At 52.0% G+C, this 20665-nt stretch overlaps 1 protein-coding gene across 8 annotated transcripts in view; it reads right to left on the bottom strand.

Moving 5' to 3' along the window:
• SH3GLB1 (SH3 domain containing GRB2 like, endophilin B1) overlaps positions 1-4273 on the bottom strand; it is an 81467-nt gene extending 77194 nt beyond the window's left edge. For all 8 annotated transcript variants that reach the window (XM_075322292.1, XM_075322293.1, XM_075322296.1 and 5 more), the window contains exon 1: positions 4107-4273. In XM_075322292.1, coding sequence (XP_075178407.1) covers positions 4107-4169 — 63 coding nt within the window. In that variant the 5' untranslated portion in view covers positions 4170-4273. The remainder of the gene's footprint in view (positions 1-4106) is intronic.
• Between the last annotated feature and the right edge of the window lie 16392 nt (positions 4274-20665).

Below are 20665 nucleotides of genomic sequence, written 5' to 3'. Positions count from 1 at the left end.
ACACTGTTTGCCCTGACATCGCTGCCTGACCCTAACATCGGTGCTTGATGCTGCCTGGCCCCGATTTTGCTGCCCAACACTGATCACCCTGACATCGCTACTCCTCAGCCCTGACAACGGTGGTGCCCAGTCCTGCCCGGCCCTGACAATGGTGGAGCCCAACACTGATCGCCTTGACATCGCTACCCGGCCCTGATCTTGCTACCAAACACTGATCGCCCCAACATCGCTACTCGGTACTACCCAGCCCTGACAACGGTGGTGTCCAACACTGATCACCCTGACATCTCTGCCTGACCGTGACATCGGTGCCCGATGCTGCCCAACACTGATCACCCTGCCATCTCTGCCTGACCGTGACATCGGTGCCCGATGCTGCCCAACACTGATCACCCTGCCATCTCTGCCTGACCGTGACATCGGTGCCCGATGCTGCCCAACACTGATCACCCTGCCATCTCTGCCTGACCGTGACATCGGTGCCCGATGCTGCCCAACACTGATCACCCTGCCATCTCTGCCTGACCGTGACATCGGTGCCCAACACTGATCACCCCGCCATCTCTGCCTGACCGTGACATCGGTGCCCGATGCTGCCCAACACTGATCACCCTGCCATCTCTGCCTGACCGTGACATCGGTGCCCAACACTGATCACCCCGCCATCTCTGCCTGACCGTGACATCGGTGCCCGATGCTGCCCAACACTGATCACCCCGCCATCTCTGCCTGACCGTGACATCGGTGCCCGATGCTGCCCAACACTGATCACCCCGCCATCTCTGCCTGACCGTGACATCGGTGCCCGATGCTGCCCAACAATGATCACCCCGCCATCTCTGCCTGACCGTGACATCGGTGCCCGATGCTGCCCAACACTGATCACCCCGCCATCTCTGCCTGACCGTGACATCGGTGCCCGATGCTGCCCAACACTGATCACCCCGCCATCTCTGCCTGACCGTGACATCGGTGCCCGATGCTGCCCAACACTGATCACCCCGCCATCTCTGCCTGACCGTGACATCGGTGCCCGATGCTGCCCAACACTGATCACCCCGCCATCTCTGCCTGACCGTGACATCGGTGCCCGATGCTGCCCAACACTGATCACCCCGCCATCTCTGCCTGACCGTGACATCGGTGCCCGATGCTGCCCAACACTGATCACCCCGCCATCTCTGCCTGACCGTGACATCGGTGCCCGATGCTGCCCAACACTGATCACCCCGCCATCTCTGCCTGACCGTGACATCGGTGCCCGATGCTGCCCAACACTGATCACCCCGCCATCTCTGCCTGACCGTGACATCGGTGCCCGATGCTGCCCAACACTGATCACCCCGCCATCTCTGCCTGACCGTGACATCGGTGCCCGATGCTGCCCAACACTGATCACCCCGCCATCTCTGCCTGACCGTGACATCGGTGCCCGATGCTGCCCAACACTGATCACCCCGCCATCTCTGCCTGACCGTGACATCGGTGCCCGATGCTGCCCAACACTGATCACCCCGCCATCTCTGCCTGACCGTGACATCGGTGCCCGATGCTGCCCAACACTGATCACCCCGCCATCTCTGCCTGACAGTGACATCGGTGCCCGATGCTGCCCAACACTGATCACCCCGACATCTCTGCCTGACCGTGACATCGGTGCCCGATGCTGCCCAACACTGATCACCCCGCCATCTCTGCCTGACCGTGACATCGGTGCCCGATGCTGCCCAACACTGATCACCCCGCCATCTCTGCCTGACCGTGACATCGGTGCCCGATGCTGCCCAACACTGATCACCCCGCCATCTCTGCCTGACCGTGACATCGGTGCCCGATGCTGCCCAACACTGATCACCCCGCCATCTCTGCCTGACCGTGACATCGGTGCCCGATGCTGCCCAACACTGATCACCCCGCCATCTCTGCCTGACCGTGACATCGGTGCCCGATGCTGCCCAACACTGATCACCCCGCCATCTCTGCCTGACCGTGACATCGGTGCCCGATGCTGCCCAACACTGATCACCCCGCCATCTCTGCCTGACCGTGACATCGGTGCCCGATGCTGCCCAACACTGATCACCCCGCCATCTCTGCCTGACCGTGACATCGGTGCCCGATGCTGCCCAACACTGATCACCCCGCCATCTCTGCCTGACAGTGACATCGGTGCCCGATGCTGCCCAACACTGATCACCCCGCCATCTCTGCCTGACCGTGACATCGGTGCCCGATGCTGCCCAACACTGATCACCCCGCCATCTCTGCCTGACCGTGACATCGGTGCCCGATGCTGCCCAACACTGATCACCCCGCCATCTCTGCCTGACCGTGACATCGGTGCCCGATGCTGCCCAACACTGATCACCCCGCCATCTCTGCCTGACCGTGACATCGGTGCCCGATGCTGCCCAACACTGATCACCCCGCCATCTCTGCCTGACCGTGACATCGGTGCCCGATGCTGCCCAACACTGATCACCCCGCCATCTCTGCCTGACCGTGACATCGGTGCCCGATGCTGCCCAACACTGATCACCCCGCCATCTCTGCCTGACCGTGACATCGGTGCCCGATGCTGCCCAACACTGATCACCCCGCCATCTCTGCCTGACCGTGACATCGGTGCCCGATGCTGCCCAACACTGATCACCCCGCCATCTCTGCCTGACCGTGACATCGGTGCCCGATGCTGCCCAACACTGATCACCCCGCCATCTCTGCCTGACCGTGACATCGGTGCCCGATGCTGCCCAACACTGATCACCCCGCCATCTCTGCCTGACCGTGACATCGGTGCCCGATGCTGCCCAACACTGATCACCCTGCCATCTCTGCCTGACCGTGACATCGGTGCCCGATGCTGCCCAACACTGATCACCCTGCCATCTCTGCCTGACCGTGACATCGGTGCCCGATGCTGCCCAACACTGATCACCCTGCCATCTCTGCCTGACAGTGACATCGGTGCCCGATGCTGCCCAACACTGATCACCCCGACATCTCTGCCTGACAGTGACATCGGTGCCCGATGCTGCCCAACACTGATCACCCCGACATCTCTGCCTGACCGTGACATCGGTGCCCGATGCTGCCCAACACTGATCACCCTGCCATCTCTGCCTGACCGTGACATCGGTGCCCGATGCTGCCCAACACTGATCACCCTGCCATCTCTGCCTGACCGTGACATCGGTGCCCGATGCTGCCCAACACTGATCACCCTGCCATCTCTGCCTGACCGTGACATCGGTGCCCGATGCTGCCCAACACTGATCACCCTGCCATCTCTGCCTGACCGTGACATCGGTGCCCGATGCTGCCCAACACTGATCACCCTGCCATCTCTGCCTGACCGTGACATCGGTGCCCGATGCTGCCTGGCCCTAACCTTGCTGCCCAACACTGATCACCCTGACAGTGACAACGGTGCCCGATGCTGCCCAATACTGTTTGCCCTGACATCGCTGCCTGACCCTAACATCGGTGCTTGATGCTGCCTGGCCCCGATTTTGCTGCCCAACACTGATCACCCTGACATCGCTACTCCTCAGCCCTGACAACGGTGGTGCCCAGTCCTGCCCGGCCCTGACAATGGTGGAGCCCAACACTGATCGCCTTGACATCGCTACCCGGCCCTGATCTTGCTACCAAACACTGATCGCCCCAACATCGCTACTCGGTACTACCCAGCCCTGACAACGGTGGTGTCCAACACTGATCGCCCTGACATCGCTGCTCGGTACTATCCTGCCCCGACAATGGTGGTGCCCAGTCCTGCCCGTCCCTGACAACAGTGGTACCCAACACTGGACATCCTCACATCGCTGCCTGGTGCTGCTCACCACTGATCACCTGGTCTCAGGCACAGCACAGGCATAGAGCTGAGCCCAGAAGCAGTGACATTCTCCTGGGGCCTCCTACAGCCGGCATGTGCGCCATATACACGGGGTGCGCAGCGCGCCCCTGCACCAGGCGCCAGTATCACACCTCTGCCGGACGTACAGGTGATACACAGCTGCCGGGAGGTGAGACCAGGTGACTGCCCGCCCTCCCCGGTCACTACAGGCCACACAGCTGAGGCCTCGCCCCGCGCCCGCCCATACCTGCACCGCACGGCTCAGGAAGGTGCCGGCATCAGCCGCTAACTTCTTCACGTTGAAGTCCATGTTGACGTTGGCACCGGGGGAAGATGTTCCAGCTGAACAGATAAGCGAGGAGGCTCCGCCCGCAGCTCGGGGCTGTCACACTCTGGGCGGCTCCAGCAAGGCACGTGACCGGAAGTGAGCGCAGTGCGTCATACGCAGAGACGTCCGGCGTGCCGTGTGTGACTGCGCAGGCGCGGCCCCGGCGCTGTTATTTTGGGGAGTATTTGGTCTGTGCTGTCACAGGCTCTCCAGTCAGTAATACTTGCAGACATGTGACGGCAGGAGGGGGCAGGTGTGCTGTGCTACTCCCAGCCCTCCCGCAGTAATATACTGTACATACATTAGTGCAAATATTTTCTTGGCTGCCGTAAAGCAGTGGAATTTCGTTGCTGACTTAGTTTGAACCCTCTATAGATTTTTGTAACATTATTTTAAAGGGGTTGTGCCAAGTATGGAGATGAGCCTGTCTGTAGGATGGAGGAGGGTCTGAGTACTGGGACCCCCATCCTGAGAGGACCCTCGGGTGATGGTGGGGGGTCCGGCATGTAGAAGAGCTTTAAAGGGACTGTTCACTACTCAGATGACCCCCTCTGAACCCCCATATTTCCCCCCAGTAAAATAATAACACCTATACTCCCCTCCGATGTTGGTTCTGTTCCTTTGGTGTCGGCTCTCGCTCTCCCGGGGATCGCGTGACATTATGTCAGGTGAACCCTGCAGCCAATCAGCGCTGGCTTCTCTCTCTGCTCCTTCGTACGTGATTGACATCTGGAGAAAGTGAGATCCACCGCTGCTCTCTCTTCCTCCGGATATCTGATTTATCCAAATTTACTGAAATAAAGGCATTTTTGCCATAATTTTTTGTTTCAATGTGATCTAAAAATGACCTGGTAACATGATCCTTCAGGTCAGTGTTACTATAGCGATACCCAACTTGTACAATTTTCATATATTCACTTTTCAACATTGATTTTCAGCACCAAGAAGGAAAAGTCCTGACGTTATGGAAATCACCGGATGTTACTGTTATAGAAATGAAAAATGGAAACAAAAATTTTCAAAACATCTCGATTTAGTCAGTTTTACATATGAGCAACACGTGCAGGAATCCTCACAGTCACACACCTCGGCTGCTATCAGTGAGGATATTAATGGTAGTCTGAAGAATGTTCAGCCGCTGAATGCACTTGGGCAAATCATCAAGATCCGCTGCTGGCAGCTCACTTTGCAATTGCCGATCAATGACATCCCAGATGTGCTCAATGGGAGCAGACCATGGTCACACATTCAAGCTGCTCACAGTAGGACAAGATACATGCAGCCCAGCGTTGTCGTGAAAAAATGTCTCTTTGGACACCTTAGAGAAATGACACACCACTGGTTCCACCACCAAATCAATGTAATGCTGAGATATTATTGCAGCTGGAATAAAGACTATAGGGGTTCAGCCAGTTATGCCACCTAATCCCAAGAGCAGGACTGATGTGACATTCCCTCTTGAAGGTCTCTTCATAGGTTTTCCACGTGGTCTCCTGACCAATCTCTGGCTATGGCTAGGTTCACACTTCCGTTGTTTTAAATCCGTCAGGTCCGTCAGCAACGGATCAGTCATTTTTTAGATGTCAACTGACGCAACGGATGAGCTTTTCACAGGATTCCTTTCACAGGAATCCTGTGAAAAAACTGATCCGTTGCGCCCGTTGCATCCGCTGTGGGTCCGTTTTTTGACGGATCAGTCATGATCCGTTTGTGTTTGGGACAGCCCAGTGGGTGTGCCAAACATGCTGGGCATGCTCAGTAGAGCATGACGGAATCCAGCGCTGGATTCCGTCGTAAGACGGATTACGACGGAATCCAGCACCATAGACATACATTGCAAGTGTGACGGACTGCGGCGGATTCCTGAGCGGTGCGTCAATTTTGACGGTCAGAAAGACGTTACATTCTGCGTTGCTCCCGCCCAGCGGTCAGTCAAAAAACGACGGACCGCGACGCAGTGGATGCAACGCAAGGTCATCAGTCGCAATCTGACACTAATACAAGTCTATGGGACACAACGGAATCCGCTAAACGGATAGCATTGTTTACCAGAGCCGCGGATTGTGACTGATACATTTTAACGGAAGTGTGAACCTAGCCTATTACTGTGTCTAAGAAAAAAACGAGACACAACTCTAAAGAGGACTGTCCACCATTCCATCCTTCATTGTCGTCTTATAATAATTAACCAAAACTGGATAAAAAAAAGTCATTGTAAAATGAACAAAGAATAATACACTTCATTTAGTTTGAAAAAAACAGATATAAACATAAAAATAACAAGATAAATAACAGGAAAACCCAGTTATTTAATAAATATGATTTTATGAATTTACAATACAAAAACAGAGTGAGAAAAAAAAACCTAAATACCCCATAAAAACCTGAAAGCAACAGGTAATGTAGTGAAAGGTAAAGAACACCGTGACAAAGAAGCATATAATAAATAGCAAAAAAAATAATTTCATCCCCCCAAAAAGGATGGGGGGTGTTGTAATTTTGGACAAATACACAAGGTAATAAATATATTCAGGGAACCAAAGACATTACCTGATCGGAATTATACGCAACTTATTAAATGACCCCACAGAAGCTACTCACATATCAATATAAATAGCAGCGGTCATTCTTGGAAATTATTCTAGGAAATGATACGATTTTTCAGATTTCATCTTGCTAAACAAAAAATTGCTTTCAATCTGGCTTTTGTGCCCATTCCACACACCAGAAATAGAAGCTACATGAAATGTGATCATTTGCAGATCTAAGGCTATGTGCCCACGTTGCGTTTTTTCATGCTTTTAAGCAGAGTTTTCAACTGCACTTTTTAATGCCAAAATGCATGCGTTTTGATTTTCCAGCAAAGTCTATGAGAAATAGGGATTTCTTGTGCGCACTTTGCTGTTCTAACGCTGTGTGAAATTTGCATATTTTTGGGCAAAACCTCAGCGTTTAAAGAAGCAACATGTCAATTGTTTTTGCCATTTTGGCTGCGTTTCCCATCCATTCAATTTAATACAAAACTGCAGCGTTTCTAAAAGCACCGGAAAAGCACTAAAAACTCATGAAAACCGCAAGGTGCGCATAGGCTACTTTCTTTGCGTTTTACATGCATTTTTAAAGCCAAAAGCATTGTCCTTTCTGCCAGAGGATGCTTTTTGAACTGCAACTACCTCGACGCAAAGTGCGCACATAGCCTTAGCGTTAGTGTGGCGCCCTAGGACCTGGTCGCCACAACAGCATTGCCCTCCCAAAGGGTTAATGCTGAGCCTGGAGGTAATTGGGAGATCCATTGGCCAGCAGGTTTAACACCCAACACAGTTCTCCCTCCGGCCAGCAGGGGGAGCTCTGAACCTGGAATTCCAGGGAGCCTTCCTCTACCTGACCAGAGGGAGGAAGTGGAGTCAGTCTGAAGGGAGTAGTGGAAGTGAACAGACGCAGAGTGAGCTGTCCTGTGAATCTGGGGCCTAGAGCTGGAGCAGCTTGGCCCAGAGAAGTAGGAATAGCTGAGAGGCAGCAGAGAGACTCAGACATCGGAGTCTGTGGTTGCCAGGGTATAAAATCCGTCCCTGGTAGCCGAGTCCGAAGGGCAGGAGAGCTGCAAGCCCCTGGCCCAGAAAGATCCAAGGTACAGCTGCAGCATCAGGGCCCGGTGTGGACTCCAGCGGAGAAGCACCAGAGAGAGGGTCTGCGCAGCCACCTACAGAAAGAAGGGACGTGCCATCGGTCCCAGCAGCAAAGAGGGCCATTGCTGGATTCAGAGAAGCAGGGTCCTATCATCACAAAGCAAAGTACAGGAGTAGGCCTCATACTCAGCTGGCCAGAAAGATCATCCCAAGTACTTCCAGGCCGACCGGATCCCCATCACCACCTGTAACGGTCTCCCAGGACTGGACTGTTCCCAGAGTAAAAGAGGAGAAGGTAAAGAGACTGTTGTTTGTGCCTGGTTCTTTCCTCGCCTGTCGGCCCTGCACCGTGTTAGCCACACAACACCATAGACTTTCACGGGCACCAACGGTATCCCGGGGCATCGCTCCACCTGTGGGGAGCAGTACCATCATAGCTGTCATAACATCACCCCGGAGTTCTCCCATAACAGCGGCGGCTTAATAGCCGCATACCACAGGTGGCGTCACGAACATTAACTCTAACTCATCAGCCACATATTCAACTGACACCCACCAGGGCCACGGAGCCGGGCCCAGCCACCACTGACTACCACCGGACTAGTCCGGCCCGGCACCGGGTGTCCCATAGCCCTGGGGTGGGCGAGTCAACTTTTGGCGTCACGAACAGGATTTCGTGCCCGGTCACACCGGGTACTGTGCGCCTGAAGAATTGCGCTTTAAAGACTGTATTACTGCGTGTTTCACTGTTTGAAAACTGCCGCCGCCATTAGCCTCACTGAGCGCAGGAAGAAGGGGGGCGTGCCTGACAAAGAGCGCGAAGGGAGCGCGCCATCAGAGCAGAGCGCTGTTAACCCCGCGCGACCCAGAAGGAAATTTGAAAAGTGAACGGAGCCTGGTAAGGTTCACTAAGGGGGAGGAAGATGTCCGACGCAGAGGGAGGGCAGGTGGCTGCCATAGCCCGAGACGCCGCAGCACCAGCCGAAGCGATCCCTGTCGCCGTCGCCCCAGCCCCCGCTGTAGCGCCGGTAATGCCGATCACCATGCCGTACATACCGGGAGCAGAATGGCTGCCGCAGTACTCCGGGGAGTCCCATACCTTGAGCGACTTCAGAGAAAGCCTGCACAGCTTGTTCCGGGTGTATCCGCTGACTGAGAGCCAGAAGGTGGGCATATTAATGGGACAGCTAGCCGGCGCAGCCCAGCGTGAAGTGAAGTCCTGGCCTGATACAGATAAAGGGACAGTAACCCAGATACTGGCCAAGCTAAAGAGTACTTTTGACACCCGCACCGCAGCAGAGATAAAGATGAGATTCTTTGGGTGCAAGCAGCGGGCCACAGACAGCATAAGGGACTATGCCTTAAACCTGCAGGAGGCCCTGAAAGCGGTTAAACAAGTGGACCCAGAGAGTGTACGTGAGGAACACAAACTCCTAACTGAGCAGTTCATAGAGGGGCTCCTGTCAGATGCCCACAGGACCCAGCTGCGTATCATGGTCCTGCAGAACCCTGCTCTGGACTTTGCAAAGTTTAAGGACCAGGCCATCCGGGTACTGAGAGAATCTACACCGAATGACCCAGTACCCCTCCGGCCTCTTGCTATCACGTACCCCGGGGTGGTGCCTGCAACACGAGCCACTGCAGGGGCTGAGGCGCAGTCCCTGGATAAGGATCCCACTGCAGAGCTCAGACAGCAGGTCCAGGAGCTGACCAAGACTGTGGCTGCCCTTGCCAAGACCGTGCAGTCTCTACAAGTGACCCCATCGCCTGCAAGAATCGAGTTGGCCTCCAGCCCAGATGACGTCCCATGGATGCGACAGAGGAGGGTTCCGCCGACCCGAGGCAGAGACACAGACCGGTATGATTCAACGGGACAACCGATCTGCCGCCGCTGCAGCCAGGCGGGCCACATTGCACGATACTGTCCTTTAAATGGGCCGAGCCTGGGGCCAGGAGCCGACCCCCAGGTGTAAGGAAGCCCGGCTCAACACCCAGCCGCAGCAAGTATGTGGGAGGACGACCGGTCCTTCCTATTGTGCTGGATGGGATCCCTTTGAATGCCCTCCTGGATACGGGGTCCCAGGTAACAACCATCCCCTACAAACTGTACAAAAGATATTGGGCTGATTCAGACATTGACCATGGCCCAGATGATGATTTAACAATTGTGGCCAGTAATGGTCAGCCCTTACCTCAAATTGGGTACAAAGAAGTAACCATTAAAGTGGGGCGGGTAGAATTGCCATGTCAGGGGATGATAATTGTAGATATTGATCGCAAAGAATCTGACCCATTGGTAACCATTGGTACAAATGTGATAGAAAATTGTGTTGCCGAAGTGATAATTTTGTTGCAACAGGCGTCTGAAACTGCCAGCTCCGGGCAGCAGCGTGCCCTACAGAGGGAGATCCGAGCCCTGATGAGGAGGCAGCAGGTAGAGCTGGCCGGAGGAGAAATTGGCAGTGTGAGGGTAAGTGACCCCCTCCCCATTGCAATACCCCCAAGAAGTGAAATGTTGATATGGTGTCGGGCAGCAATAGGCCTCAAGGGTCAGGATTACCATGCCTTGGTAGAACCGGTGTATTCAGACAGCAGGCCTGGAGTCCTGATAGCCAGAGGGGTAGCAGACGTCCGCAAGGGGAGAGTGCCCATCCGTGTCCTGAATTGTGGGGAGGAGGAAGCCAAATTGCCCCGGTACGCCACTGTAGCAAAACTGTACACTGTCAGCAACAACACCATCAAAGCAGTGGAACCCTTGATCCCGTCCGACCAGGCGGAAGACAATGGCTCCAAGGGGCAGCTGGAAGACTGGTGCCAAAACTTACATGTGGGCACCGACTCCACCCCCTCACACCAAAAGCATGGGGTTTACCGGGTGGTACAGGAGTACGAGCGGGTCTTCAGCAAACACCCCCTAGATTTTGGGCAGGTGAAAGGGGTTAAACATCAAATCCCCACGGGTGATCATCCTCCCGTTAAAGAGAGATACCGCCCTGTACCCCCCGCACAGTATCAGCGTGCCAAAGAAATGTTACGGGAAATGAAGGAGGCTGGGGTTATCAGAGATAGTTGTAGCCCCTGGGCAGCTCCACTAGTGCTCGTAAAGAAAAAAGATGGTACAATGAGAATGTGTGTAGATTACAGGCAAATTAACCGCATTACACATAAAGATGCTTATCCACTACCCAGAATAGAGGAGTCACTAACAGCCTTAAAGTCAGCTAACTATTTCTCCACCTTGGATCTCACCAGTGGGTATTGGCAGGTTCCCGTGGCAGAGGCGGACAAGGAGAAGACTGCATTCACGACGCCAATGGGCCTCTGCGAGTTCAACTGTATGCCATTCGGGCTCTGCAACGCCCCAGGGACATTCCAACGGTTGATGGAGTGCTGCTTGGGCCACCACAACTTCGAAACCGTGCTGTTGTACCTGGATGACGTCATAGTCTACTCCAAGACTTATGAAGACCACCTGAAGCACTTAGCAGAAGTGTTTGAGTCTTTGTCAAAATATGGCCTGAAGATCAAGCCGTCCAAATGTCACCTCTTGAAGCCAAAGGTACAGTACCTGGGTCATGTGGTCAGCGCAGAAGGTGTGGCACCTGATCCGGAGAAAGTCACCGTAATCAAGGACTGGCCAAGACCCACCACGGTAAAGGAGGTGCGGCAGTTCCTTGGGCTGGTGGGCTACTACCGAAGGTTCATTGATGGTTTCACCAAGATAGCAGCGCCCCTTCAAGATCTCCTGGTGGGCCAGCCAAAGCAGGCTAAGAAGCAGAGCCCTCCCTTTGAATGGAGCAGCCAACTAGAAACATCCTTTGTCCAGCTGAAAGGGGCTCTCACGGGAGAAGAAATTCTGGCCTACCCTGACTACAGCCAGCCGTTTGTACTGTATACAGACGCCAGCAACGTGGGCCTGGGAGCCGTGTTGTCCCAGGTGCAGGGAGGCAGAGAGAAGGTGATAGCGTACGCCAGTAGGAAGCTTCGGCCCACGGAAAGGAATCCAGAAAACTACAGTTCCTTCAAGCTGGAGTTCCTCGCTATTGTTTGGGCAGTGACTGAACGCTTCAAGCACTATCTGGCGTCGGCCAAGTTCACCATCTTCACGGACAACAATCCGTTGACACACCTGGCAACAGCCAAGTTAGGTGCGTTGGAACAGCGGTGGATGGCCCGGCTGTCTAACTTTGACTTTACCATCAAGTATCGGGCTGGCAAGAAGAATAACAATGCTGATGCGCTGTCCAGAATGCCCCACTTACCCGAATCTGGAGAAGACCTGGATGAACTCGAAGAGATAGAGTTACCGGCTTTCCATCATCAGGGTGTTTCCCAGTGTGAGCATGCTGTGGGAGTGAAGCGCTCGAGCCAACACGAGGTCTCGGTTAACCCATTACTCCACCATAATTGGGAAGAAACACAGAATGGTGACCCGGCCGTGCGATTGGTCAAAGAGAAGCTAGCGCAAGCTGAGACCCATCTTGGCCCAGACGCTCCAGAGGAAGCCCAGCAGCTGTGGAAGGAGAGGGGACGACTGTTCACCTACCAAGGCAAGCTCTGCAAGAGATATGTCAACTATCGAACAAATGAACTTGTCTGGCAGATAGTGGTTCCGCAGAGGGATGCTCCAATGGTCCTAGCAGCGTATCATGATAACGCAGGACACTTCGGGTGGAAGAAGTTGGAGGCCTTACTCCGTGATCGGTTCTACTGGGTGCACATGAGAAAGATGATCGAGAAATGGTGCCGAGACTGTGGCCCGTGTAACTTGAGGCGGAAGGATGATGCCAGCCAAAGGTCTCCCCTACAGCCAATTGTCACGAAGCAGCCCCTGGAGTTGGTGGCCCTGGACCACGTGAAGTTGACACCAAGTCGGTCAGGATATGTGTACGCCCTCACCATTGTGGACCATTACTCTCGTTTCCTGGTAGTAGTGCCTGTGAAGGACCAGACAGCCAGGACGGCAGCTAGAGCGTTCCAGGCATCCTTTTGTCGACCGCACGGCTATCCGGAAAGGGTACTGACGGATCAGGGTCCTGCATTCGAGGCTGAAGTGTTCCAAGAGTTCTGTAACATGTACGGTTGTAAGAAAATTCGAACCACACCGTACCACCCCCAGACCAATGGACTGTGCGAGAAAATGAACCATGTGGTTATTGATATGCTGAAGACCCTACCGCTGGAAGAGAGGAACCAATGGCCAGAAAAGTTGCCAGATCTGGTAGACCTGTACAACCACATCCCAGTGACTTCGACCAACTGCAGCCCCGCTTACCTGATGCGAGCCAGACCAGGCAAGTTGCCTGTAGACTTTGAGATGGGGACTGTGTCGCCTGAGGCGGTTCAAGAAATAGAGGATTGGGATGCAGAACGGCAGCAGCGGTACCGTAAGGTCCAGGAGTGCGTGGAAAGGAGCCTGTCTCAAGCAAGAACGAGACAAGAACAGCATTACAATCAAACAGCCCCAGCAACTCCCTTAGCACCTGGAGAACAAGTCCTCAAGAAGAAGCGGAAGACGCATAAGTTGGATGATCAGTGGGAAAACGAGCCCTACACCATTATCCCCTCCAACTTTGACAATAGTAAGGTATGCCTCATAAGCAAAGATGAAGGCAAGACCTGCCAAGCAATTTCCCGAGACCGCCTGAAGACGTGCCCTGAGCGGTGCAAAGTTCAAAAGGAAGTGGAGGAAGTTCGAGAAGAGGGGGAAGAGATGATACAAACAATCCTCGGCAAATTCCCCAAGACTTGGACCCGCATAAATGGTGCCGTAGTGGTACCGGTCCTGACGTTCCCACAGTTGGTCGAGCCAGAAACAGAACAGGTTCCGGATCCACCCAAAGAACCGTCCGCCCCGACACGAGGTGACACGCCAGCAGTGGAACAGGAGGATCAACCCCCTGTCAGTGGTGAACCTGTCATACCCTTGGCGACTCTTAGACCACATGGGCGATCATCATGCATACCTATTGGGGTTAGGCCTACCGGTAGTGCTGAGATAGGAGACACACTAAGTAGTCAGGGACAAACACCAGAGCTACGCAGGTCCCAACGCAGCACTCGGGGACAACCCCCTCTAAGGTATAGGGAATCAAATGTATAAAGGAGAAAGAAAGAGTATTTATTGGAATGTAAATAGTTATGCGAAATGTCTGTAATGTTGTGTACAAAATGTTTTTCTTTTTCTTTGATTGTGAAAATGGACAATTGGGCCACTGGACTATGGGTGGCCAACACCTAAATTGTTCATAGTTAGCACCAGTGTGCTCGACACCCCTGAAGAAAAACCCGTCCGGCGTGCATAGAGTGGGGTCATCAATGCTCTGACGCACGCCCAGAGCCTACGTTGGGGGTTTTATCGCGGCGGGTCCCCCATGGAGCAGTGTAATGGACACCCGGCAGGGAGCCACACTGGACTCTTATAGTACTGTTTGAATTTGTAACGTTAAAGAGAATGTGCCTCCCATATTGGGATGAAATGTATGACATGTTATGTTTTGTTTCCACAGTCCGGGAGTACTGAATTTAACTAAGGGGGAGTGTGGCGCCCTAGGACCTGGTCGCCACAACAGCATTGCCCTCCCAAAGGGTTAATGCTGAGCCTGGAGGTAATTGGGAGATCCATTGGCCAGCAGGTTTAACACCCAACACAGTTCTCCCTCCGGCCAGCAGGGGGAGCTCTGAACCTGGAATTCCAGGGAGCCTTCCTCTACCTGACCAGAGGGAGGAAGTGGAGTCAGTCTGAAGGGAGTAGTGGAAGTGAACAGACGCAGAGTGAGCTGTCCTGTGAATCTGGGGCCTAGAGCTGGAGCAGCTTGGCCCAGAGAAGTAGGAATAGCTGAGAGGCAGCAGAGAGACTCAGACATCGGAGTCTGTGGTTGCCAGGGTATAAAATCCGTCCCTGGTAGCCGAGTCCGAAGGGCAGGAGAGCTGCAAGCCCCTGGCCCAGAAAGATCCAAGGTACAGCTGCAGCATCAGGGCCCGGTGTGGACTCCAGCGGAGAAGCACCAGAGAGAGGGTCTGCGCAGCCACCTACAGAAAGAAGGGACGTGCCATCGGTCCCAGCAGCAAAGAGGGCCATTGCTGGATTCAGAGAAGCAGGGTCCTATCATCACAAAGCAAAGTACAGGAGTAGGCCTCATACTCAGCTGGCCAGAAAGATCATCCCAAGTACTTCCAGGCCGACCGGATCCCCATCACCACCTGTAACGGTCTCCCAGGACTGGACTGTTCCCAGAGTAAAAGAGGAGAAGGTAAAGAGACTGTTGTTTGTGCCTGGTTCTTTCCTCGCCTGTCGGCCCTGCACCGTGTTAGCCACACAACACCATAGACTTTCACGGGCACCAACGGTATCCCGGGGCATCGCTCCACCTGTGGGGAGCAGTACCATCATAGCTGTCATAACATCACCCCGGAGTTCTCCCATAACAGCGGCGGCTTAATAGCCGCATACCACAGGTGGCGTCACGAACATTAACTCTAACTCATCAGCCACATATTCAACTGACACCCACCAGGGCCACGGAGCCGGGCCCAGCCACCACTGACTACCACCGGACTAGTCCGGCCCGGCACCGGGTGTCCCATAGCCCTGGGGTGGGCGAGTCATTATACTTGATACATCTTTGACTTGCATGAATATTATCATATTTCCCTGAAAATAAGCCCAGCCATAAAAATAAGCCCTTGCAGGAATCTTCGGCCAATTCAAAGTAAGGCTTAAATATAACCCGTACCCCGAAAATTGCGGTTCTTTAATGAAGTGTCCGTGCAGCTAAAAAAGTTAGAGATACTGCAGGAAACTTCATTAAAGACAGCAGATACCCCCAAAAGAGAGAAGACAGAAGACTCTGCAATCATACTCACCAGACCGGGACGCTGTGGAATGCGAGGACCTGCGGTGGAACACAAACATATAAAGTGATACCTTACTGCAATGGTGACCATGGGCGCTGTGGTACTCGAGGACCTGTGGTGGTACGCAGCGAAGACCTGCGGTGGGACACAGCGATGTGTGTTTCACCACAGGTCCTCGATGCACTCCACCGCAGGTCCTCACCTTTACAGCGTCCCAGGTCACTCTGTCTGCCGGCATCTCCATATGGATGTGTGTGAGTGCCGGCCGGCCAATAACACGGGAAGACCGCTGTTAGAAGACATGGACCTGCAAGGAACCCACGCTGAGGACCGGGAAGCAAGGGAGATATCTGTGATCTGTTAAGTATGACTCCCCTGGGGGGTCTGCTTTTTTGGGGGTAAGCTTACACCCAACCCGTGCTTCCCCCAAAATTGGGATGAAAATATTCCGAACTTTGTAAAGAAAGATAATAAATTGGTTTGTGTTGCTAATTTCCTAGATGCATAGCTTTATTTTCTGGGGGCTCATAGAGCTGTGCGAGGGTTTATTCATTGTGTGGTCATTGTCATTTTTTTTTTATTGGTACCGTTTGGGGGGCATACAACATTTTGCTTTGATTTTCTTCTTTACCATATGAGTTAATTAACTGAAATATCATTCAATTTTCAGTCTTTCATATCCGATCCACTTTTAACCCCTTAACACTTCATAACTCAATTATGCCATGGAGTAATATCAGGGACTTCAGACAGGTCTCAGAATCAGAGCTCGCTCCACACAGGGCAGATGCTGGCTGGATTACATGGCTGACATCTGCCTTTAACACTAGAAGTCCCAGGAATTTCGAGCTCCATAGGGTTCCAATGGTAGAAATGTCAAATGACCCCTCTCTGCGACTTCTAGTGTTAATAGCAACAATCAGTGCTACTGACAAACATTGCTCTTATCCTCTTAAACGCCTCTGTCAACTATTCACAGTGGTAGTTAAGCACTTTGTTTCATCCCGTCCATCCGTTCACGTGCTCATTGTGTCCCCTGCGACACATTCGCAGGAAGCTGATGTGCTACTATGACAGCCGAGAGCTGAAAATGCAAACACAAAAATTAGCTGTGCCTTTAACCCCTTCAGCCCCCGGGCACTTTCCGTTTTTGCGTTTTTGTTTTTTTGCTCCTTTTCTTCCGAGAGCCGTAACTTTTTTATTATTCCGTCAATCTTGCCATATGAGGGCTTGTTTTTTGCGGGACGAGTTGTACTTTTAAATGAAACCATAAGTTTTACCATATATTGTACTGGAAAACAGCAAAAAAATTCCAAGTGTGGAAAAACTGCAAAAAAAGTGTGATCGCACAATAGTTTTTGGGATGTTTTATTCACCGTCTTCACTATATGATAAAACTGATCTATCTATGTGATGCCTCAGGTCGGTGCGAGTTTGTAGACATCAAACATGTGTAGGTTTACTTGTATCTAAGGGGTTAAAAAAAATTCACAAGTTTGTCCAATAAAAGTGGCGCACGTTTTGCGCCATTTTCCGAAACACGTAGCATTCTTATTTTTTGGGATCTATGGCTCAGTGATGGCTTATTTTTTGCGTCTCGAGCTGACGTTTATAATGGTACCATTTTTGTGCAGATGCTACGTTTTGATCGCCTGTTATTGCATTTTGCGTAAAACTTGCGGCGACCAAAAAACGTAATTTTGGCGTTTGGAATTTTTTTGCCACTACGCCGTTTACCAATCAGATTAATTGATTTTATATTTTGATAGATCGGGCATTTCTGAACGCGGCGATATCAAATATGTGTATATTTATTTATTTTTTAACCCTTTAATTTTCAATGGGAGGAAAGGGGGGTGATTTGAACTTTTAGGTTTTTTTTTTTTTTTTTTTTTTCAAACTTTTTTTTTTACTTTTTTTTTATTTTACTAGTCCCCCTAGGGGGCTATAGCGATCAGCAATCCGATCGCTATTATCTATCTACTGATCACAGCAATACAGCTGTAAACAGCAGACTCAGTCACTTTGATTTTCCCTCTGCTCTCGGCCGAGGCAAAATGAAAGTGAAACATCATAGCTGCAGGCGTCATCACATGACCCTGTGCTACGATGGCAACCACCGATAGTCACGTGATAACACACGTGACGTCCGGTGGGGGCGGCGGTAAGTAAAAAACATGGCCGTACGCATTTAGATCTTGCTGCCAGACTTTGGCAGCAAGATTTAAGGGGTTAATGGCCGCGGGTGGAAGCGATTCCACCCGCGGCTAGCAGGCACACATGTCAGCTGTTGAAAGCAGCTGATATGTGTGCCGATCCACGCCGCCTGCCCGCGGCAGGGGGCGGGGCTTAACGGGACACGATCCTGGACGGATAGATCCGTCCAAGGTCGTGAAGGGGTTAAAGGGAATTTGTCAGCAGGTTTTTGCTACCTCATCTGAGAGCAGCATGATATAGGCAAAAAGACCCTTAATGCAACGATGCATCACTTACTTTGCTGGGTGCAACCGTTCTGACACAATCAGAGTTTTTAGATTCAGAGTGTAGTAGAGCTGAGATCTCTCTCTCTGTACAATGTCTATAGACAGTGAGCTGCTAATCACAGCAGAAGCAGAAGGCATGGTAGACTAGTTGACCTCTAGCTGACTTTTTCAGGCAATGGTAATCTCCTGAAACTAAAACAAATGTACCAGGTAAACAACAGCACACAGTGTGATAAGAGAATCATGAAATCTCTGTTAACCCTTATATCATGCTGTCTTCAGATTACATAGCAAAAACCTGTAGATAGATTCCCTTGAAGTGGTTGCAAACACAAGAATAACAAAAGTTTGTATTTTTATTTAGTTATTTTTTTAAATTTCTTTATTTTCAAATAGGGACAAGTGGGTGATTTTAACTTTTAAAACTTTTCCTACTTTTCGCTTATTATTTTAAGGGGTCTTGATTTTGAACCTGGGACCATTTGAACACTTGTATTATATAATTTAATCACAATCTTATATGATGGGTGGGGAGTATTAAAGATGGCGGCTGCCATTGCACCCTGTGTTTGCATCATGGGACTGGTCTATGGGTGCCAGAATGAACACCCACCACTCAAATACTGTTGTCAGAGATTGCAACAATTAAGTGTTAAAAACAGTAATGATAAGAGCTAGCTAGCTCTGGTCACTGCTGTTAGAGGCAGGTGATCACTGTATAACACAGCCTGCAACTGCCCTGCATGGAGCAGGTTAAGCACCCAACATAGCGTGTTCTATTAGGGGATTTCTAGAATTATAGCTATTTTTTCATTAAAAATAGAGACTGTAAAAAATACAATGTATTGAGCAAAAACAAGCCCCTGTGTTGCTTCTTGGCCCTAATTCCACGTACTATATAAATGCTGTGTCTGTGTATGCTGCAGTGGCCCCAACATTCCTCATACAGTGCCATTGTGAAAAATACAGAAATGCTGCCCTCTAGTGGATAAAACTCTACAGAGCAACTCAGCTGGAAAATGATGTTCTATATTGGTGCTGATCCTCAGAGAAAATGACCAGCATGCATAATACAGAATAAGGTTGGTTTCAGTTGTCTGTGTTTTAGGTACATGTGACATCCGTTTTTAACACGGATGTCACACGTACCCATGTTACCCTATTGTGTACTCACACAGTCGTGTTTTCACAAGGACCGTGTGGCTCCGCTATTTCACCCAGAGACGTGCCCGTTTTTTCTCCGGCAGCACGGGTGTCACACGGACCGCACACTGATGTGATCCGTGTGACATCAGTGTGACACGTACCGGAGAAAACACAGGTTTTTAAATAAAAAGATTTTCTATATTCACCTGTATCCAGCGATGCTGTCTACGGCTCCGGACCCCCGCATATTATTTTCATTGATTATTCACCGCAGTGACCAGCTGGGAGCAGGGGCATTGCGGTGACAGTGTCGGAGACAGCACCGCCGAGGAAAGCACCACCGAAGACAGCATCGCCGAGGACAGCATCGCTGGGGACAGCATCGCCGAGGACAGCATCGCCGAGGACAGCATCGCTGGGGACAGCAACACCGGGGAACAGCATCGCTGGGGACAGCATTGCTGGGGACCTCGCTAGTGACAGGGGAGTATCCTGCCAGAAGTGTGTGTGCAGGGACGTCCAGGAGGTCATCGGATTTCCCAAATAACTCTGATGACCTCCTGATGACACCCCTGCGACAACTGCGCTACAGCAAGTGTCACGAGGGTGACTTCCAGGGGTTCATGAGAGTTCATTGGGAACTCCGATGACCCCCTGGATGTCACTGCACAAACTGCTGTATACTCACCTCACTCAGTTTTGGTAATGAAGTAGATTGTCCACAGAGGAGAGAAATGTCCTGTATGTTCTCTCATTGACATGGAGAGAAGGCAATGGAACAATGGTCTTAGGCGGGCTTTGTACACTACGACATCGCAGCTGCAATGTCGGTGGGGTCAAATCGAAAGTGACACACATCCGGTGTCGCTGTCGATATCATAGTGTGCAAATCCTTTTTGATACGATTAACGAGCGCAAAAGCGTCGTTATCGTATCATCGGTGTATTCTCCGACATTTCCATAATGCCGCTGCAGCGACAGGTCTGATGTTATTCCTTGTTCCTGTGGCAGTACACACCGCTGTGTGTGACACCGCAGGAGCAAGGAACATCTCCTACCTGCGTCCTGGCTGCAATGCAGAAGGAAGGAGGTGGGCGGGATGTTTACATCCTGCTCATCTCCGCCCCTCCGCTTCTATTGGCCGCCTGCCTTGTGATGTCGCTGTGACGCCGCACAACCCGCCCCCCTAGGAAGGAGGCGGGTCGCCGGCCAGAGCGACGTCGCAGGGCAGGTAAGTGCATGTGAAACTGGCGTAGCGATAATGTTCGCTACGCCAGCAATCACAAGATATCGCTGCTGTGACGGGGGCGGGGACTATCGCGCTCAACATCGCAGCATCAGCTTGCGATGTCGCAGCGTGCAAAGT

The sequence above is a fragment of the Anomaloglossus baeobatrachus genome, chromosome 8 (genome assembly GCF_048569485.1).
Source record: "Anomaloglossus baeobatrachus isolate aAnoBae1 chromosome 8, aAnoBae1.hap1, whole genome shotgun sequence".
In the NCBI taxonomy this organism is placed as follows: domain Eukaryota; kingdom Metazoa; phylum Chordata; class Amphibia; order Anura; family Aromobatidae; genus Anomaloglossus; species Anomaloglossus baeobatrachus.
This window is presented reverse-complemented; position numbering and strand designations above follow the sequence as displayed.